The 23403-nt window shown below is 39.6% G+C and overlaps 1 protein-coding gene across 6 annotated transcripts in view; it reads right to left on the bottom strand.

Moving 5' to 3' along the window:
- Nucleotides 1-8750: 8750 nt before the first annotated feature.
- The window catches only part of TTC39B (tetratricopeptide repeat domain 39B), a 198622-nt gene continuing 183969 nt past the window's right edge, over nt 8751-23403 (bottom strand). For all 6 annotated transcript variants that reach the window (XM_064490195.1, XM_031449696.2, XM_031449698.2 and 3 more), the window contains 3 exons: nt 20591-20708; nt 18218-18334; nt 8751-15585 (listed from right to left, as the gene is read on the bottom strand). In XM_064490195.1, the coding sequence (XP_064346265.1) occupies nt 15495-15585; nt 18218-18334; nt 20591-20708 (326 nt within the window). In that variant the 3' untranslated portion in view covers nt 8751-15494. The remainder of the gene's footprint in view (nt 15586-18217; nt 18335-20590; nt 20709-23403) is intronic.

Genomic DNA, 23403 nt, shown 5'->3' with positions numbered 1-23403 from the left:
TTGATAGAACCAGTTTCTCAGAAAACAAGATTTGTGACAATTTGCTGCATTCTGCTCCAGAGACAATCTGAGGCTTTCAAAGGCTAAAAATGCACACAAATCTTCCCCCTCACAGCTGCTTCTTGTTTAACATTGTCAATTTTTTTTAATTAAAATTTCAGATTTTAGGCTTGGCTTTTTTTTTTTTCCCTCTCTTTAAAGCTCAAATGATACTCTGCCTCTTTTAGATACATGGGAGTCTGCAAAAAGCCAGATAAAGGCCCTAGCTGTTTAATCAGAAGAGCCCATTTCTAAACTCTTAATGTTATTCATCTATATTATATTTTTTCAGTCTAAACCTCAACAGGCTCGATTCAGCGCTGGGAATGAACAGAGCGCATAATCCACCCCGATTCCTAATTATGATTCCTAATTACGGAAGAAATACCGCGGGCGCTCCCTGCGCTCTCCTTAGAGGAGTCTCCAGCCACACGGCTTGCAATGCCATCTGTACCGATGACTCTCAATTTTTTATCTCAATCCAAATCTCTCTCCCAAATTCCAGAGCCATTTATCTGAATGTCCTCTCGATACCAAGACATCTACCTAACAGATACCTCAGACTCACTGTGCCCAAACCTGATGCCTGAGCACATCCCCCCAGAGTCGGCTCCGTCACTCTTCCCATCTGTTAGTGGAACGCCATCCTTCCAGTTATCCAGACCCAAACCCAAAATATCACATCTGAGCCACTGTCGTATTCCTGAACTCCTGTCTCTCTGCTCCTGTCCTTGTCCACCTCCCTCTACGCTCAGCGTGGCAGCCAGGGTAATCTTTTCAAAACACGTCAGCTCGTGTCACTCCTTTGCAGAAAACTCTGCAGTGGCTCCTCATTTCAGTCAGGATAAAAGTCAAAGTTCTTAGAAGGCCGCATTTCCTCACAAAGGTACCTTATAAACCTCTCAGAGGGAGACAATTCTCCATGGGTCTCCTGCTTTTCTGCACACATTGCAAGAAGAGGCACTGACTTTGTTCTGGACCATCTTTTCAAAAATGTCTGGGTAGCAAGCAGCTTTGGAAAATATAGTATCTCCTTCCAGAGCCGAGGGCAGCTGTGCATACTGTCCAGTGTGACAAAGATAATGTCTCCCTCCGGAGCAAAGGGCAGGCAGGTTTGCTTGGAATCCATTGTAAAAGATTCAGGTTCCCTGAGCTCAGGGTTCTCAGCTGCGATGCAAGCCCACTGTGGGTGCAGCATCCACCTGGGTGCCTCACATCACCCCCACGGGGCTTGGAGGGAGCAAGGGACTGACGCAGATTTCCCGATGCTCATGCTGCTTGAGGTGCCGTGAGTAATACGGGATCTTGGTCTCTGACTCAGGAATCTCATGTCTGCTGCCTGGAACCCACAGAACTGTGCAGGCTAAACGTGTTAGCTTGCAAGGAGAATAAAATCTCAGACCCAGCACAGTTTTGACACCTCTCTGACCCATGGTGTACACAGTCCCCTTCCCTCACCTCAGCTCAGCCACACCATCCTCTCACTGTTCTTTGAACGCCTTTGGCACAGTCCTTTCTCGATGCCTTTGCATTGGCTTCAAAAAAATTTTTTTTTATTGCATTGGCTTTTGTTTTCTGCCTGAAAGACTCTTTCCCCAGATAACTAGCTAGGTCCTTCCCCTCCATCAAGTCTTGGCTCTAGTTCCACCTTCACAATGAGGCAGACTCTAATCATCTCATTTAAAATCACAGCAGACACTTTCCCTACCTCGCCATCCCCAGCGCCCTTTATTTGGCTCCATTTTTTTCTTTTTTCCATTGCACATATTCACCTTCAATGTATTGTAGAGGCATCAGCAAATGTTTTCCTAAAGGCTAGATAGTAAGCATTTTAAGTCTGTGGGCCTGAAGGTCCCTATTACATCTACTCAGATCTGCCACGGTGGTGGGAAAGCAGGCCCTGGTGATATGCAAATGGATGGGCGTGGCTATATTCTAGTAACACTTTATTCACAAAAACAGGCAGCTGTCCTGTAGGCCTTAAGTTGCCAACCCCTATATAATTTACTTATCACATTTATTGTTTGTCTCATCCCACTAGAATTTAAGCCCCATGAAGGCAGAAATCTTTCATTCACTAATATTTTTCAAGTGCCTAGAACAATGCCTGAAAGAAATAATCGGAACTCAATAAATTATTTGCTCAACAAAAGTATAACCAGGGAACATAAACCTGTAGATTAATTTTCAAGTAACTTGAACCAGAATTATATTAGACAATATTTGTTTTAAAGCTAGACAAATGTAATTATTATAATGATCCCTTCCCCTTAAATGTCCTCTTCAGCAGGCAATTGGGGTAAACTTCTAGTCACAGGTTTGTTCCAAATGACTATGTTCCGTTGGTCACAACTGAGTGAGGGGAGGGTCAGCCCTTCTCCCAAACTAGACCAATAAAATCTCTCCCTGGAGTTTTGGAACCTGGATTGAGAAAACCAGTCATCTGTGTGGCTAGAACCATGACATGTGAACTTGGAACTATGGAAGCGTGTGGTAGAATTGCACTCACCTATCCCCTCCAAGCTGGGCACAACCACATGACTTGCATAGACAATGAAACCTGAAGGGAAACAATGCCTAGGAAAGTTCTGGGAGAAAGCTTTAAAAGGTGGGGTGTTTTTCAATACATGGTGTAGGGACAGCTGGACATCCACATGCAAAAGAATCAAGTTGGACCTCTGCCTCACACAGTATAGAAAAATTAACTCCAACTGGACCAAAGACGTAAATGTAAGAACTAATACTCTAAAGACTTAGAAGGAATGCAGTTTGGTGCAGCCACTGTGGAAAACACTGTGCAGATTCCTCAAAAGACTAGGAATAGACTTACCATATGACCCAGGAATCCCACTCCTGGGCACATATCCAGAAGGAACCCTACTTCAGGATGACACCTGCACCCCAGTGTTCATAGCAGCACTATTTACAATAGCCAAGACATGGAAACAGCCTAATGTCCATCAACAGATGACTGGATAAAGAAGAGGTGGTATATTTATACAATGGAATACTACTCAGCCATAAAAACTGACAACATAATGCCATTTGCAGCAACATGGATGCTCCTGGAGCATGTCATTCTAAGTGAAGTAAGCCAGAAAGAGAAAGAAAAATACCGTATGAGATCGCTCATATGTGGAATCTAAAACAAACAAACAAAGCATAAATACAAAACAGAAATAGACTCACAGACATAGAATATAAACTTGTGGTTGCCAAGGGGGCAGGGGGGTGGGAAGAGATAGACTGGGATTTCAAAATTGTAGAATAGATAAACAAGATTATACTGTATAGCACAGGGAAATATATACAAGATCTTATGGTAGCTCACAGAGAAAAAAATGTGACAATGAATATATATATGTTCATGTATAACTGAAAAATTGTGCTCTACACTGGAATTTGACACAACATTGTAAAATGATTATAAATCAATAAAAAAAGTTAAAAAAAAAAAAAAGACTTAGAAGAAAACATAGGAGTGAATCTCTGTGACCTTGGATGAAGCAGTGGTTTCTTAGATATGACACCAAAATCATAAAGAACAAAAAAGATTTTTAAAAAACAGACAAATTTGACCTCAAAGTAAGTAAACTTTTGAGGGAGGGTATAGCTCAGTGGTAGAGTGCATGCTTAGCATGCACAAGGTACTGGGTTCAATCCCTAGTACTGCCATTAAAAATAAATAAATAACCACAATTATCTCCCCCTGCCCAAAAAACCCCAGAACAACAACAAAAAAGTAAACTTGTGTGTGTCAAAGGACACTATCAAAAGAGGAAAAGCCAACCCAGAGATGGGAGAAAGTATTTGTAAATCATGTATCTGATAAAAGTCTAATATCCAGAATATATAAAGAACACTTAAAACTAAATGATAAAAATGCAAATAACCAAATTTTTAAAAGGGTAAAAATTTGAATAGACATTTCCATCAAAGAAGATAATAAATAACCAATAAGCACAAGAAAAAATGCCCAACATCATTAGTCATTTGAGAAATGCAAATCAAAGAAGTCATACTGAGATATCACTTCACCTCCACCAAGACAGCTATAATCAAAAGCTGAAAAATAAAAGGCGTTGGTGAAGATGTGGAAAGATTGAAACCCTCATATGCTGATGGCAGGAATGTTATATAAAACAGCTACTTTGGAAAACAGCTTGGCAGTTCCCCCAAAAGTGAAATGTAGAATTACCATATGACCCAGAAATTCCACTTCTTGATAAATACCTAAGCAAATTTAAACCATTTGTTCACACAAAAGTCATGTACTTGTATGTTTATAACACCATTATTCATAAAAGCCAAAAAGTAGAAACATCCCAAACTTCACTCAACTAATGAAAAGAGGAAAAAAATATAGTATATCCATATAATGGAATGCTATTCAGCCACGACAACTAATGAAATACTATTACCCGCTATGACATGGATGAAACTTAAAAACATTACACTAAGTAAAAGAGCCAGACACAAAAGGTCACGTATTATGTGATTCTATTTATATGAAAAGGCCAGAATTTACAAATCTTTGCAGACAAGATAGATCAGGGGTTGCCAGGAGATGGGAGGAGGAGGGAATCACGACTGACTCATGGGTACAGGGTTTCTTTCTAGAGTGATGAAAATGTTCTAGGATTAATAGTGGTGGATAGGTGTCTAACAGTGAATATACTAAAAAATATGCTGAACGTACACACAGAATTATGCACTTTGAAGTAATGAATTTTACATTATGTGAATTATTGCTCAATTTTTAAAATTATGCATTCAGAACCTCAGTGAGATACCACTTCATACATACCAAAATGGTTAAAGTAAAGAATGACATCCTCAAGTATTGTGGAGGATGTAGAGAAATGGGAACCCTCACACGATGCTGATGGGAATGTAAAATGGTACATAGCCCATTCAGAATACAGGCAATTTTCTAAAAAGTTCTGCACGCATTTATACATAACCCAGGAATTCCACCACTGGGCATCTGCCCAAGAGAAGGAGAACATATGTCCACACAAAGACTTGTCTGTGAATGTTCATAATGTTATTATTCCTGAAAGCCAAAACCTAGAAACAATCCAATGTCCATCTACTGATGAATGGGTAACTGACATGCAGTAAATTCACACAATGGAACACAGTTCAACAATAGAAAGGAATGAATTACAAATAGACCCAACATGGATGAATCTCACAAACATTAATGCTAAGTGGAAGAATCCAGAAGCAACAGACTATCTTATTTGACTCCACTTATATAAGGCGTGTATTAAAAGACAAAACTATAGAGACACACTGGTCAGTGTTTCCCTGCAGCCAAGGGGTTCAGAGTAGAGACTGACAGCAAGCAGGCAAGGGGGAAATTTTGAAGTGATGGAAATGTTCTAAAATTGGATTGTGGTGATGGGTGCACAAAAGTGTACATATACTAAATATAGTCTTGTGTATTTCAGAGGAGTAAACTATATGGTATTTAAATTATATCTCAATAAAGATGTTTTCTAAAAAAGGCAGTGTGTAATTTGCCAAATGCCCTCTTCTTTGCCATAGTGACGCATGTCATTCCAGATGATGGGGGTTCCAATGGCCTCCACAGTGCAGAACAGAGCTCTCCATTGACCTAAAATGCACACAGAGCTTGAGCAAGAAATAAACTATTGCTATTGTAAGCTGCTGAGAACTGGGGGCTGTTTGTTGCTGTTGCATATCCTAGCCCATTCTGACTAATACAGAAATCAGCTCCAGAGATGGTACTGACACACGTCAACATGAAGTTTAGTCAAATATGTCAGGAAGGTTGGACATAGGAATGAGAGTAATATCTTAGAAACACTCTGGTGCTGACTCAGACAGACAAAAAGCACAGTGAATTTGTGAGAGAACAGCACTGCCAAAGAACCACCTGCACTGAAAGAAATGTGACTTTTCGAGACTTAAAATGATTCTTTGGGGTTGGGGAGGGTATAGCTCAGTGGTAGAGCATGTGCTTAGCATGCACAAGGTCCAGGGTTCAGTCCACATTACCCCCAATAAAAATCAATTAAATAAATAAGTAAACCTAATCCCCCCCCCCAAAATCACAAAAAACAAATGAACGACATGATTCTTTGGCCCCAACAGGTGGTGGCGGGAAAGGGTTGAGAAAGTTGCTTGGTTACTAAGGAGGGCAATTTCCCTAACAGCCACTTCAGATGTGGCCAAAAAGTTATGGAAAATAATCTCCCAGAAGGTGCAGATGCCACAGAGAACGATGGACAGGGGCGCTCCTCCCAGGAAATGAGATCAAGGCCCAGTCAAGCAGCATCTCCGCTCCCAACGCAGGGAGCCTCAGCACACGGGACTTTAGAGTTGTAACAGACCAAGGCTGGCTGTGTGTTTCCCACACTTCACGTTTCACTGCCAGAACGGGAGTGTCTACTGTGATGATCCTGCCTCTGTCCAAATAGTATGTCAATTATGCATAGAGGGCAAGTGATTTTTTAGCTCATGATCCCCAGACCAATCAGAGCCACATTTGGAGTTGGAACAGACTACAGGGCACGTCACGGAGATGCCGCAACTGGATGGCGTCTTGGGGTTATCTCCCTTGCGGCAGAAGCGAGTGTACTTTGTGTGCAGGAATGAGAATGAACCACATATCTAAACCATGGCGTATTTCTGGCACTTCTCCCTCCAGGCACATAATAGAGCTGCACTTCCCCCCTCCCCCAACCCCGGTTGAAGTCAGGAAAGCTCTGTGATTTGCTTTGACCATGAAATAGGTGTCACCTTCAGGTGGAAGCTTTAAGAGCCAACTCTCTCTTTTTTTTTTTTTTTTTTTTTGAGGTAAAATTGGTATATATAACATTATATGGATGTCAAGTGCACAACGTAACAATTCGATCTTTGCGTACACTACAAAACGATCACCACCTCAAGTCGAGACACCACCCACCACCATACGCTGATGCCCGAGAGCCAGTTTTTATCTACCATGCTCCCTTCCCTTCTCAGGCCAGATGGTAAAGACTCCAGCGGCCCAGGGCCCTGTACGAGGACAATGTAAGGGGGAGCGAATCCTTCACTGGCCTGGAACAGAGACGGAGCGTGAGAGAAAAGTCACCCTTTTGTTGTTGTGGGCATCTGCCTCCCATCACGTAGCCCGTCAGCCACTAACCGAGGGCCATCTTCTGAGGAGGAAGTGCATGCCCAGGAGAGACAGAGAAGAAATGGTCTCTAAAGCATTTCCCTTCTGAATTCAAATGCTTCCATTTCTGATGGTCTTTAGTGGACTAACTCAAAAGGGGAGGAGTGGAAGAAAGCATTTTATGCTGAATTAACTGTTTGTGGGTCTTGCCCACCTCCTCCTCTGATCCCTCGCAGAGCTGAGTGAGGCAGTAGAATCATCCCCTTTGTACAGAGGTGCAGGCCAACTTCAGAGGAGTTAAGTTGCTGGGGAGGGGCAATCATGTGTCACTACAGACCTCCTGATTTCCAGAGCCTAATTTTTTTCCTACTGGGAAACACAAATGCTGAAGATTCCTCCTTAAATTGAACATACTAGCAGCTAATCTAAATCTCTGAACTATGAAATAGATTAGACTATTTATATAAACTATAATTTCTATAAACTACATAATAAACTATTAAATGAACAAGAAGGAAATCCTCCCTTCCAGACAACTGTGCCATATCCCATTTATCACTGCATGCCCAGTGCTCAGTCAGGAATATGGCACAGAGAAGAGACTTCACATGTGCCTATAAATGTTTTTTAAAAGTCTTACCAAGATGCTCAACATTGCTAATCATCAGGGAAATACAAATCAAAACCACAATGTGCTATCACCTCGCACCTGTCAGAAAAGAACACAAATAACAAATGTTGGCAAGGATGTGGAGAAAAGGGAACCCTTGGACACTGTTGGTTGAAATGTAAATTGGTGCAGCCACTGTAGAAAATAGTATGGAGGTTCCTCAAAAAATTAAAAATAGAACTACCATATGATCTAACAATTATACTCCTGGATATGTATCTGAAGAAAATTAAAAACACTAATTCAAAAAGATACATGCACCCGAAAGTTCATAGCAGCATTACATACAATAGCCAAATATGGAAGCAACCTAAGTGTCTATTGACAGATGACTGGATAAAGAAACTGTGGTACACATATACAATGGAATACTATTCAGCCATAAGAAGAATGAAATTTTGTCATTTGCAACATCATGGATGGACTTGGAGAGTATTATGCTTAGTGAAATAAGTCAGAAAGAGAAAGACAAATACTGTATGATATTACTTATATATAAAAATAATACAAACTAGTGAATATAACAAAAAAGAAACAGATTTGCAGATATAGAGAACAAACTAATGGTTACTGGTGGGGAGAAGGAAGGGCGGAGGGGCAAGATGGGAGTATGAGACTAAAAGATACAAACTACTATGTATAAAATTTTAAAACTACAAGGACATATTATACAGTACAGGGAATATAGCCAATCTTTTGTAATAACCATAAATGGAGTATAACCTTTAAAAATTATGAATCACTATGTTGTGATTCACCCAAAACTAATATAATACTGTAAATCAACCACACCACAATAGAAAAAGTCTTACCGAGAAACAGAAACTTAAGTGTACATCACACTACGGTTAAATGTCAGCAAACCAGGTATTGTGAACATCTTTCACATGCAGACCAGCCAGAAGACTGTAATTTCATCAAGTGTAATTTATTTAAATAACAATTCAATTGCACATTGTAGGTAAACCAGTTGTAGCAATATGAAAATATAGAATTCCAAGAATATCCAGCAACTTAAACATGCACTAAGAATGCAGAGTATTCTGTAATACTAAGAAACGAAAAATGAAAACACTGACTTTCAAGTCGGGATGATTTCTTTGCAGCTAAAAATACAACTTCTAAGATGACATCTGTTTTCAAAAATGTCTTAATGTTAAAAATAGGCTACAGGAACTGATGTCTTAACGTTGAAAATTTAGATCTCATATCAGCATTAGCTTACACATCATAGATGATAACATTAGCACAAAATCAGCAAACGAATATTCATTTGGGAACACAGTTTTGATATTAAATATATCAGAGGTTCACAGTTTTCTTCTTCCTTCTCAACGTATATTGATAAAATGCTTTTATAGCTACAATCTATTTCACTTTCTGGTACCAGATCCAACGCCTACTTGATCGGCAGATGGATGCTACTGAACACATTCATCTTAGAACTCACACATCTCCAATTTCTAAAAATATTTCGCTCTGTAAAAACTGTGACCTCTGGGAATGGGGAAGATAGGATTTAAGTTCAAATGTAATGAGAAGAGAAAAAGACATAAAATGCTAAAAATGTTTACCAATAAAACATTATACAGTATATACAGGTAGCTTGATGATTCAACAGGAAACCACATATTGATTCACAAAACACTATGGCTTCTAACTAGAATTCCTGTACATGTCAACGTAACATGAAGGGTTATTAGGTGACCAGATCACTAGACAGGTTTGTGTGTATGTTTTAAGGCAAAGCAAAATTTTCCAAGTGAAATACCTACAAAATAAACTTGCTTTGGAAATAAATCTCAGTAATAAAATAATACTTCTTACTTATTAAATATATATTTTACCTTTACACGTGATTTAGCAACTTACATCAAAAAATTCAAGAGTGCTATGAACATCTGCCAATAAGTATTTTAAAACACTAGTATATAAATGAGTCAGCTGGTATTCTTTGAGGTGTTTCGATGTTAATAGTTAGCAAAGAAAAAAAATTAAAAAATAATCAACTACTTAGTTATAAATTTTTCCCCTAACATAACATGAGAATGCAACATATAGTCGAGAATCAAGTAATTTTTCTGGACAGCACATATCAGTGAAACAAACACATTCTCCTTCTGCAAACCTTAGTTAAACAGAACCCAATGGTACTGTTTTCTTAAGACATTAGATCAATAGCCTAAGATTTATAATGTCTACCATAATCTCTCTTTTCATGTAAATTTTCTTAAATCACTATATAGAAAGCAATTGCCTACTGTGAAGAACAAAATCACTAATGGAAAAAGGTGAAGTAATTAATGAAAATTGTTCAAACTCATTTACTATACCCAAAGTTGCCACCTGGACACTTGGCTCTAATAAAGAATAAATTAAAATGTCTGCATGATTTCCAAAGCAGGGAGTGTCATCCCTTCAAAATGAGGAAGACCCTCCAGCATTTCAAAATAATATAATTCCTTTAAAACTGAAATAAGCAATATTCTTTAACAAGTTCATTTTATCCCACTTCTCTGGCTTTCAGTTCTGTTACACTGAGATCAATTTTCCCCTAAGTTATGCTAAACAGACTATAATAATTAAAACTAATTTACTAAAAAAATATTAATCAGTAAAACAAAAGCTCCCACTGGGATATACCAGCATCCCTTATAGTCATCATTTAAATTATGTATTTCTAAGAACTACTGGATTAACATACAAGGTATATTGTATATTAATACACAGCAACTTTCACTTAATAAAGGTATTAAAGTATCTTGGATTTTCCTATTAAATATCCAATCTGTAAGCACTGGTATGCATTCTTTTACAGTGAAATACAGTGAGGCAGCTGCTTCGATTTTTCCATGCAAAGTCGTGTTACAGTCTTACTGTGCTGAAACATTTGTAAACTGGACAGAATGAGGGTTGGACTTCCTTCAAAGCTAGACCCACACAGCCCTTCGGGATGGATCAGGCCAAGAACCCGCTCAGCCTTCTCAACCAACTAAATAGTCCTTGTATCCTTTCCTGCTGTGGTTAGGACGTTATATACAGACTGGAATGGACTTAAACACCATCAAGGTCAGACAGCAACTACTCAGGACAGAAGGTATTTTCCCTCATGCTGAATTCTGGTGTGTTCTTTTCTTTACATTTCAAATTCAACATTCTGAAGAAGCTAAATCTAATGGATATATAAAAGACAAAACTGCGGATCATAAGAGGCAGAAGCAGGGTTTCATGACAAACAATCTATTATGTAAAGAAAAAATGAATCATTGGCCTAGGGGCGGGTAAATGGGAGAAAATTCTGCACTCCTTCTGAAAGATCAGGATAAGACATTGTTTATTTAATATTTGTAAGTTGTTTTCTATCTATTGACTTATCTATGTATCTGATCAATAAAAGTCTAAAGAGATTTAAAATATGTCCATTATATGTATGCATATCCCTAAGGTTTCATACACATTAAAGGTATTAATAACAGGCAGCAAAGGCAAATATATAATTTTAAATAAACTCTCTGCCAAATTATTCTCTAAGTGGGTAACTACTGTCTAAGAATCTCTAAAGAATATTGGCCTAGCTGAGTCAATGTTGAAATTTTGATAATATGAAGGAAATGAAAAAGTCACCTAATCTTTCAGAGTAAGGTTAATCTTAGAAAATATTATTTTACTCATAAAATCTACTAACATCTCAAAAGTGAGAGTCACTTCCTCTACAACTGGAACAGTTTGTACTGTTACATCTCAAAAAGCAAGGAAGATCTGTAAAATCAGATTAAAATAATAATCTTAAAAATAAAGTCTCAATCGAGTACATAAGGAGCTGGGAGGTGGGGCGGGGGAAGAGTAAAAATGTGCAAACATGCCAATGACTAATCACCATCTGCAGAATAAACAGGATGAGATAAAAGTTTATGGCACTTAAAGAGAGAAAGCAAACCTCACAGATACACATTTGAACCACGACTGAGAATGCACCCACAGGGATTAGGTGATCAGAGTAGACAGCAAGTAAAAGCCAGAAGCATAACCCTGGGAGGCATGTATAAACGAATGATACTTAGCATCATTCCAACATGTGCCAACGGTCACATCTCACAAGTGACCAGTGGCTACCATACTGGACGGAGCAGGAAGGAAGGAGAAACAACACCGTTAGAGGTTGGGGAGGAAGAGATAATTTCCCAAGATCCATTCCACACTCTAGGACTCACAAAATCTTTGGGCATCAAAGCAATCACTGGGGTCTTCATTAACTCATTTTAAATGAGTGTATTTGAACTTATGATTCATATATATAGTGAGAGTAACTAGGATAAAACCAGAAGTATGAAAAAAAATCAATGAAAAATTAATCAGAATAATGCCAGAAATTTTTCCAGTTGATCACAAAGAACTTTTCAAAGTTATTATTTTAATGTCCAAAGGGAGAAAAATCTCCATTTGAAAACCTCAACAGACTCACTTTAAAGGAATGGATGAGAAGTGGGATCATAATGAGGACTAACAGCAGGGGCTATCAGTGCCCATCACAATGTAACTACCTCTAACAGCAGCTTCGAAAGAGGAAACACTCACTTTTCTTTGAAAGGGGGTAACTTTCTTCTTTATATACATCCCACTGATCTGAAAGTCTGATCAAAGACTTAACAGTGACCTCAAAGTTCAACTGCAAAGTTCCAGGCCACGTAGGAATGATGGTCACATAGCTCAGCAAAACATGCCTTTGCAAAAGAGATGGTGATAATCTTGTATTGTTTTAATGATTAAAAATCTTCTTTGACATTGATTAATCTGGAATTCACCTCCCTACTCCTCCTACCCACTTGTAGAAGAGTCAGAGAATCAATGAACTTTCTATCCCTGTATAACGTGGGGACTTCTGGTAGCCAGAAGCACGGAAACATTAAAATATATGTTCATCTAAGAGCTGATATAGCTAATCTTCTTGTCAAGTGGAAATCATGCTTTCCTTGTTACCAGTCCTACAAAGCATAACCTCTACTTGAGTTTTAAGTTTACACAGCACCAATCAGAACCCTGGCTCTCCATTAAGTGAAAAAAGGCAGTTGTACCAAGAACCACACAAATCACACAAAGTGTCAGACACATTGGCAGCCCAACCTCCTCACATATGCCCTTTAAAACAGCGGATAGAACATTGTCACTTCTGTTCTCATTCTTCACAGAACACCCTGAATCACAAAATTACTCCAAAAATGCAGCATTATCCGATGTCACAAGAAACTAGTGCCGCCATGGTTTCTTGAACATGGCAGGAAACAGAAGAATTATCTGTAGCATTGGTGATATTACAACATTTTAAAATCCATTGGATGGATTATCAGGGAGCCACAAAAGAATAGGAAATAAAAAACAGACAATTAAGAAAAAATAACAAAGGAAAAAGTCTTAATGGGAGACACGAATTTTTTATATTTGTTTTGGTAATACAGAATCAAAATAATTTTTAAAAACTACCATTAGCTGAGACTGCTTTCATTTTATACCAGAAAGAGTATTTTTTGCTGACTTTTGCTCTGACTTGCAGCATCCCACAAAAGCAATATGAGCATTTAACCTTTAAAACAATAATGCTACCAAAGCTCTTCCAAGAAATTTGTAAACTTTTTTCCCAAGTAATATATAAAGCAATGGCTGAACAGATTTTCCGCTACTAATTGTAATGAAAGTTCATTTATTTCCTCTCCTGTCTGGACCTAAAGTTATTTAGTTCATATTAATAGCACATGATGAAATCTACCACCAATACTCTCTGAAGAGGTGGTACTCCAACTCAAGTCGTATTCATCCTCTTCCATTGGAAATTCGTCCTCAGTATTGGCCAAGAATCAGTACTTTAAAGAAAACAAGCCCAAATACCTGCTGGATACAGGTTCATGTAGCAGGGAATAAATAGCAAGGAGCAAACTCATAACATGAGCTATTGTCAGTGCCAAACACACGAATAAATTTAAGCTGGTTTGAATTTCCATGCTTTTTAACATTTTACATCAGAGACCACAGACTTAGCCGATACTTTTGTTTTGATACTGTAATCCAAACATAAAAACTGTAACTATTCCTATAACTCATATTCACACAGCCTTTCACAGTGTACGGAAAGCGATCATATGAGTTATCTAACTGACTGAGTACCATGCTGTGTTGCTCTCCCCACTGGGGAAACAGAGTCCCAGGAAAAGGGTGAACGACCAGCTCCATGTTGAGGAACTATTAACTAACAGAGATGGGCTCCTGACGGCCAATCTGGGGCTGTTTTTGTTAAACTGTAGAAGCAGCCGTGACAGGTTATTCTTCAAAACAGAAGTAAGACGAAACCCTAATTCATTCATTCACGAAATGTTTCTTGCTGCTCTGGAGGCAATCTTGTCCTTAGCCGCTGTACGTACATATCGGAGAGTGGAGGAGGCAGGAGTGGAGGCAGTGATGAATGTAAAATAAAACACACACCTAGTGGGAATGGTTTTGATTAAACATTTTAACATTGTTCGCTGAAAATAAATACCTAAGACACAGACCCATGGTTATAAAATTGAAAAAGACTTTGGAAGTCATCCTTTCTTTCCCGTTTCACAGATGAGGAAAATATGGTGATGCAGAGAGCAGGCAACTCCCTAAAGGTCACGCCGGTAACTGCTACCGACAGCAGAGCCAGGACCGCGCAGAGTCCAGCTCTCTTCCGCTCCATGCGCTGATTGTGTTTCCAAAGTGAAGGACTAAGCACAGTCCAGATACATACAAGGAACCATCACAGTGCTAGAGAGATTAGAAAATTAGACCTGACTCACCAACATTATGAGTGTAAAAATTATTGGTATTTTACATGTCATTTAAAGCAGCAGGAACTTTGCTTCCTGTAAGAAAAATAATCTACATATATTTTTTAGGCTCTTTTAAGGTTGAGGATAATTTCTAAAATAGAACCTCTTCTTCCCTTTAGACACACAGAGTTTTTTGAATTTTGTTACAACAATAATAGACAAGTACATTCAAAAACAAGATAGTCTCTCAAACATGTCACCACCTTTAGCCTACATGAGGAATAAAAACCACCTTTCATCATCTCTTCTAAATACAGGTTTTTCAGCCTATTACCTACATTGCCCTCCCCGATTCACACCCACTGCCTGTCTTTTTCAGGAGTCTTCAGAAGGCCACTAAGCTATTTTGAATGTAGGCGATTCTTATTTCTCCTCTGAAACTTAAATACTATGCAGCAAAATATCTCTGAAGTTTAACCGGCCAACAAATCTAAAAATGGCTCAGGTTGTAAGCCATTTCCTACTTAAACAATAACCATTTCCACATTAAAAAAAAAATAATCTAATTAGACTTTATTGTACCTGTGAGTCCTTTAAAAGACTTCTTCACTCTCCGATTCAAATCTGCTATGAAATTCTTTCTGGAGAGGCAGAACTTCTGTAAGAGTTCTCTAGAGATCACTGAGCATCATTCCATAGGGGGAAAAACATTTATGTAGAACAGCTGTAAACCACACAGATGATAGAAAATATTGACAGTAAAATTAGTTTTTTGTCTCTCATTCACAAGACCACGTTTCCACTTTAATGCAAGGTCTAATCTATAGCAGATGCCGGTACTAATTGAGAGAAAATTCCACCGTTCATGCTCTGATCAATCTGAGGAAGACTTTTTCCAGAGGTGAAGAGCTGCCTGAATTCTGAAGTGTAGTCTGGACTCCAGTGAGTAATCTTTGTAGTTATTTCTGAAGACAAATAACAAAAGAATTGTAGTGTTAAAATTCCTTTGTAAACCAGGGCATCCCACTCTCCTCCCCTTCCTCTCATCTTCATTATTTGCTTCCAAATGTTAATATGTATAATAGTGGATTTTGTTAAAATCAATAAGGAAGACTTGCAGGATTACTTGGTGACACCAGACTTACTTACTCCAACTCTCACAGGCAAATGTCCGCGGTTTGGTCAATAATTGTTACGTGGCAATGTCAGAAGGGGCCCTAGAAATCCACGGAGTATTAAAACCTTCACTTAGATCATCCATGTGGACTTTTCTTTGCTAGAATTGTTCTGAATCAGCAACATGGAAAGGCTTGGACTTTGGGCTCTGTTTTCACACACCACCTTGGCCCACCGGTGAGCTGTTCCTTCTTGCTCTGCAGTGACATTCCTTCCTTCCTATGGCCCTTTACTTCATCCGGGTCTAAGGGCTACTTACTGGTACCCTTGATAAGGTGATTATTCATAAGGGTCATTATTCATGAGCTAAACCAACATCTTTCTAGAGTTTACCAAAATGTGTAACCAAGTACTTCCCCAGGTAATTTTGGCAACTTCGCAAAGCTCCTACTGTTCAAGGAGAACTGCAGTCAACAGTCTCGAGATTACTGGGAAGTCCGTTTACGTTGGCATCACTAGCACTGGCTTGAGTTAGTGATGACTTTTGATCACTGCTGGTCTGGCTTTTTAGTAGTGAATTACTAGGTTTTTATTTTCATCATTATAAATCTGCCTTATTGTACATTGCTCAGGTAGCCCTAAATATGTCCAAATGATGAATACTTGGAACAACAGATTTTATAGTCCCTAATTTTCCAATAGCTAGATTTGAAGATACACAAATGTCAGTTAAAATATCATTCTCAATCTCAACAAATGAACTTTAAAAGTGATCGTCTCTTATATCCTCCCCTTATTAAAAAAAAAAAAAAAAAAGGAAGCAGCAGCAGCCATTCTTGGCTCCACCCTCCCCTGCAGCTTCTACCCCGTTGCTATGATTTATTCACAGCAAACATCCTGAAGGACTTGCCTGAAGTAAGTGACTCCACCTTCTCACCTCACTTGTCAAAGTCCCCGATGATCTTCATGCTGCCAAGTCCAGCAGCCACTTCTCTGGTCTCACCTTGCTGGACCACTTGGCAGCCATCTTCACAACTGACCACTCTCTTCTTTGGAAACATTTTGTTCATTTGGCTTTCCTGGATGTCTTCCTAACTCACTGGCCACTTCTTAATCCTACAGTTTAATCTCTAAAATGATGGCATATCCCAAGGCTGTGCCAGATCTCCTTTGCTAGCTATGTAAGTTTCCCCAAATGACCTCGTTGATACACAGCTTTAAACATCACTGTCTCTGTGCTGGTTACTTTGAAATATCTACATGTGGCTTTGCACCTGACATTGAACTCCAAGCTTGCATCTCTGACTGCCAGCTCCACATGAATACCTAATAGGCACCTCAAAATATCACAGTCCAAATAGCAGTATGCCTTTTTTTTCTCTCCCCAAACCTGCTCCTCTAAGTATTCCCCATTTCAGTAAAGCATCATTATAAACCTAGTGCCTGCACACCCCTGTCCAGAGGTTACCGAGCTGTGGCTTTAGCCACCCAAGCTTCTGGTGACTGATCTTCTCAAGTATGGCTTTAATCATGCTCATCTCAACTAGTCTACCACCTCCTGAAGGAAACCTTCCAGAATCAACCCAGTCTAAAGTCATACCCAGGTGCCCTGTATCATGTCATAAATCTCAGCAAAGTGATACCATTGCTATTTTCCACCTCCCCACAAGGTACAAAGTAGAAACAATGCCTGCTTACGTCCAGTCATCTGTCTAGAACCTTTACCAGTGTCCGGCACCTCATAGGTACTCAGTGAAGACTTGCTGAATTGGAGTCAATGAACAAACCAATGGATCACTAAGCTACTTACGGCCTAGGGCTATCACAACAATCTTTCTCCACTGCAAGTAGTGTTCAAAGCAAACAGACCACAGGGTTTGCGCCCCCAGTAAGTGAACCATGATCACAAATCTATGAGCCACAGAAATGATAAAGTGCTTTGAAATTGCCACAGTAGTCAGAAAGAAGAAAGAATCAGGGAACAAAGGGCCTCTTCAAATCAGTGGCTCTTTAAGAAAATGAGCGAGATGGTGGGATACACCAAGGGTCAGCAAAGTATGGCCAAATCTGGGCACATCTGCTTCCTTACCCATTGTCTTCTATGGCTAATTCCAGTACAACTGAGTAGCTGCAATGGAAACCTTATCCTGTAAAGCCAAAAATACCTCCTGCCTGGCCCTTCACAGAAAAAGTTTAATGACTCCTGATATAGAAGAGACTAGGTTAGGAATCTGTCATATAATTACCCCAAATCAGAACATTTGTAAGCAGGTATACGGTCAAGCATTAGGAGGGCTGGAAACAGCACAATTACAGCAAAAGCCTTGAGCAGAAACCAAGCATAAATTAGCAAAGGTAACATCATGACTAATTTTTCATTAATGTGTTCATTTTTAAGGGTATAAGCTCCTGCTGCTGTAAAAACAGTACTGACATTCCTGACTCCACAGCAAGCAAGGAAAAGCTGCCATTGCCACCTACCTTGCAGTTTCTAGGACCTTTATGGCCTTGTCAATTTCCCCTTGGTTTTTGTACAAAAACGCCAGCTCAAACAGAGTAAATGGCACTAGGTAGTGGTCATACTTCAGCAGCTTTTCACTAAAAGAGCGAAGGAAAAGCAATTAAGTCTCAACAATACAAGGAACATATCATTCTTTTCCAACATACATATTTTTCTCCCCATTCTTAAGAAAACAGGTACAGCACTAAGCCTATTATCAGAGAAAAGCTGTCATTATACAGTTGAGGACCCTAATAAACCATGGCAATACATGGCAGGGCTTTAACATACTACTCTTTCATTTTATTCCTTAATCTAAATCCAGCACTGAGGATTGTTTACTGTCCTTCAGGCAGACAAAGGCATGTGGATCTTTAAAGATTAATCCAAGAAAGGATAAAATCTTCCCTCCTGAAATGAATGTGTTCAGGAAATGATTCCATTTAGAAAATGACTCCACGAAGGTCCAATTCTCTTTGCATTGTGGTCTTGCAGTGCTTAAAAATATCAAGAAAGAAATGGTCAACACTTCTGTTTTCAGCCATCCTATGAAAATTCTCTGACTACAAAACATCTAGAAGCACTGAAAACAAAATAAGAGCAACACCCTTTCCAATGCACAGAACATAAGAAAAACGCTTAAACTGAAAATAAAACAAAACCAGAATCTTAAGTGTGTGGATGACACCAAATCCCTTGTAGATCTGATTCAGGAAGAGTCAGCCAGGGCTTTGGGTCTCAGTGTCCGCCCAGGAGGTAAGGCCGTGGGCCCCTGCACAGAAGGCCGCCAGGGCTGTGACCTCTATGTAAGCCTGGGGCCCCGCTCCACCAGAGAAAGGGCAGATGAGAAAAACCTTCTTGCTGGCATTGGAGGAAGACAAGGGCAGTTGGCTCCTTGGTGGGAGGAAAAACCACATCCCTGGGAAATTAATAACCAGTAGGTCGCCCTCACATGAATCCGCAATTCACAGTGGCCTGGCCCAAATGGTCCGAGAACCTCTCGGTGACGAGATTAACATGAAACTGGCCCTGGGCTGTAAAAGCCTTTGGGGCAACTGCCAGAAATAAAACCAGAATCACCTTAGAGAGAGACTCCTCCTCAATCCTAGCCTCACAGGAGTCTCAAGATAAAATACCACTGAAGGTGAGCTCACAATCCAAAATTAGAAAACACACCAGCAAGGGATTCACTATGAGATTCAAAAAACGCCACAAGCAGAGATCCTTATATAAACACCAATACAATAAAACTCAACAGATCCTTCTTTAACTTGCTCACTACAGACAATATATTACTTCTTTGGGAAACAGACATTGTCTCTTTCCTCTTCTTATAAGGACACCAGGCCTCCTACATTCTCATAAAATACTGTCAGCAAGAGGGGGTTCAGTCGCTACAGATGGAAAGACACATGATATGGAACAGAGGATATCAACTGTCAGTCTGTGGCTGTGATCTCTTTGGCTTGCACAATGTTCTCCCAGAAATTGAGCCAAGATTTAAAAATTGGGAGATTTGACATAAAATTCAGATTTTCCAGTCTTTTAATGAAAAATTGCAGGGATTATTGCTACTGGATCCACGTTGTCCAGAGCAATCATCCATCAGAGTTCAGGAGTGGCTGCACTCTCTAGAGAGAACAACCTCCCTGATGTGCAGATGTGCAGTGCCCACTAAGCCCTATTCCTGCCATCACTCAGTAAGGTTACGCATCTGGCCCTTGGAGATAATTGCATTTGTGACTCCAGATACAGAGAAGGCCAGGCAGCAGAACCTCCACTCAACTCTCTGTTTAGCAAAGGAGCAGGGCATCATTGTTAATGCTACTGCGGGGTAGGGGGTGGGAATAAAACTCATTCATCTACAGAAAAGTGCCCTTTGCCAAAAGAGAAGCAGTTAAGTGTTCATCACAGTCTTTCTCCCCTGCCAAATTATCACAATGATGGCGAGCCTGTTAACTCAACTCTGAGTCCCTAGGATTCAGGATCACAGTTTCTGGAACTTAGTGGGAATTCAAATATCTGTGGGGTAAGTGAATGGACAGACAAATGCATGAATCAAAAAAGTATCAGACATTCAGTAAACTGCTGCCAGAGTTTAGACAGACACCTGTCAGCCTGGTTGTAAATTTAGCTTTTGTGAGTCACCTCGGAACACCAGGTGGAAATGCATAAAGCCACGCTCCACTTAGGTTGTAATTTTGCTGTCGAAGAATACATGAAATGCTACTGGATTCTCTTTCTGGTAACACCAAGTAAAAGATTAGTAGCGGAACATAAAAGCATCACTTGCTCACAGCGATTCCCCACAAACCACACTTTGCACTCAGGTTGGGACCACTGTCCACTTTTACCTCTGGATAACATGATTGAAACATAATTCCGCTTGCAAGGGCCGCTGCAGGTTCTTCAGGCAGCATCCTTTGAGCAATTTCACTAAGCACTCGTCATCGACAGAGTAGTCGCTGGCGTCTTAAAGCAAAACACACACAGGCAATTCACACCCAGAAAGCAAATACTTGTAAAAATCCTAATTAAGAGGCAGCACTAACAGATCTTAGGTTTCAGAGGGATCATTTAAAAATAAGGAAAACATGGTTACCATTTGTTATGCCTCACTAAACAAAACACAATGAAAATACTTCAAATTAAAAGAACATTGAGTCTGCTACATTAGTACACCATCTTATTAAAGGGGCTCGCTCTAGCCGCTTAAAATCGTTTTTAGGTGCTCATTCTCTGAGTTACGTGACCTTAGGTATAACAGGAGGAGGGCTGAACTGTAAATAAAGAGCTTTATTGATTCTATGGAAGGTAAAGCGGGAGGAGCACGCAGGCTGCCTCCTCCTGTGGTTCTGGCCCCTCAACGTGCTGGCTCCGTGCAGAAGAGGGTAACGCTTCCATATGGAGAAGCAGATGGCCTTTTCCCCATTAAAAATTCAGGAAGGGGAACACTCTCCCCAGATCATTATGTTTACAACTTATCAGTTCTCCCAGGTTATGTGCTTTTGGGGAAGAAATTATGTCATAAAATTAGATAAAACAGCTCTGAAGTACGTGCAAGGCACCAAAAATCCCCACTAACATCTAACTGCTCGAGGCTAATGTAGAGCTAATGTAGCGTTTTTTTGTTTTTGTTTTTTTTTGAGGACTTTTTCCCTTTTGAACATGACTCTTCCCCTCTACAGCCCAAGGCTAATACATATGAGCCAGAAGGAACCATGTCACGTGTGACATCTATGTGACAAAGGCAGCCGCTCCACATCTACCAGTTTTGAATCGGGGGGAGGGGGGCGTTTTTTACAAGGTATGTGTGACTAAGAAGTCATTCCAAGACAGGCTGATAATTTATACGTTTCAGGCTGTGACAACACAGGTGGGGAGGGGCAGTAAACCAAACTGATGGGGCCCTGGGAGCCCCTCAGACTGAAATACTTATTGCTTTCAGTACAAACGTCAGAAATCACCATCAGCCCATGCTAGTGTTTTCATGGTAAACTGCTTGTCTACGGGAGGTGAACGATGCTACTTAACCAACTGGAAGGGGTCACTTTACTTCTAGGTGCTGAACATAGCTGATATTCACCTCTTACTTCCTAGGTCTGACAGGTGTCAATGCCACATCACCTGCCCTATTACTTAAAAGACCATTCTTTCTCAAAAAAAAATATTTATGCTTCTAATCATGGATGTTCATTGAAATATACATTCAAGAAGCGGTATCTTTTCAGGTCTAGAGCCAAACCCTTAAGGGTCCATACTGGATACTAAGTTTTTGTTTTTGTTTTTTGTACATTCTTTGCACATTTTTGCACATTCTTGCACATTCTGTTGAGTTCTGGGTCGCATTTTATGGCAGTTTGTGTTATCACACCATTCTAAGTGCTCAGTGAATGACAATTTTGCTGAGGAACAGACAAAATACCATGAAAAGTTAAAGTATCATTAAAACACACAACTTTTATTTGGATCATGAGTTAGGGATATGGAAAATGGATTCAGAGATACTATGTTCCTCCAAAAACCTTAGAAAGCAAAACCATTATTTCCTCAGATCACAGAGTTCTATCTATCAGATGAATATTTTCCCTTAAAATACGAAAGCTTTGTCATGACTATCACCTCATGGGCAAGTTCATGGATGAACATTTAAACACACAATTTCCATTTTACACCCTAAGGAAATTACACAATAATGTGGCCAAAGCATACAGTCATCACAAAAGATCTGCTGAACTTACATAAAGAGGGTAAGCTTAGGAAAAAGGAAGTTTGAGGCCCAAACTACAAAAACATCTACAATAAACTTTTTAGAAGCTAGCTGAAATGCACCAAAGGAAAAATGTGGAAACAGATTTAGAAAATGAAAAGCCATAACACTTCCTCTTTTATGTACTTCTGATTATCTTTGCCACATAATTTCACCAAGCAAATTAATTGTAACAAATAGTCAAAGCAGAGCTACTGAACCACCTTCTGGCTATATGCTGAATTCAGTTAGATTTCAAATGAAGCACAATTGGAATTCAATTAAACACTGACTCCAGGCATACTACCAAGTGATTGTCGGTCTTTGGACAGTATTCCTCCCTTTGTAGCTCTGCGTGGCCTTTCTTAACTACAGCATCATCCGAGTAGAACACCAGTTGTATCCTCTACCACTTTTTAACTTTAGAGACACTTGCCAAAGGTAGGAGAAGCAAAAACATTTATTTCCCATTGTGTGTGTGTGTCTGTGTGTGTGTGTGTGTGTGTGTTGGGGAAAGGGGTTGCTCACTGGAGGCTGAAGTCACCTCAGGTTTACAACTTCGCTCCATTTTCCAATTTTGGGTTTTCTCCCTCACTCTGAAGGATAAGAGCTTAATGACTAAAAGATCATAAGGGGTTGGGGATGTAGAATCAGGTATCATCGTGCACAAAACAGTGGACCTAGATGGGATCCTCACACATTTTTATGTGTAACATCTAGCAAAAGTGATCTTCAGAAAAGAAGCCAACATTTTTTACAGAGCAGGAAGACATACAAGACAAATTTGTACAAAGTAGGGTGTGTCTCTCTGTCTGAGCGCTCCCTGCTCTCTGCTTAAATATCTCTCAAAATCTAACATCTCAATATATTACTAAAAGATAAAGGAATGGATGGAGAGAGCAGCCTGGTTTTCTAAAC

Source organism: Camelus dromedarius, chromosome 10 (genome assembly GCF_036321535.1).
Source record: "Camelus dromedarius isolate mCamDro1 chromosome 10, mCamDro1.pat, whole genome shotgun sequence".
Classification (NCBI taxonomy): domain Eukaryota; kingdom Metazoa; phylum Chordata; class Mammalia; order Artiodactyla; family Camelidae; genus Camelus; species Camelus dromedarius.
The sequence above is the reverse complement of the archived record's forward strand: the minus strand, read 5'-3'. Positions and strand labels throughout refer to the sequence as shown.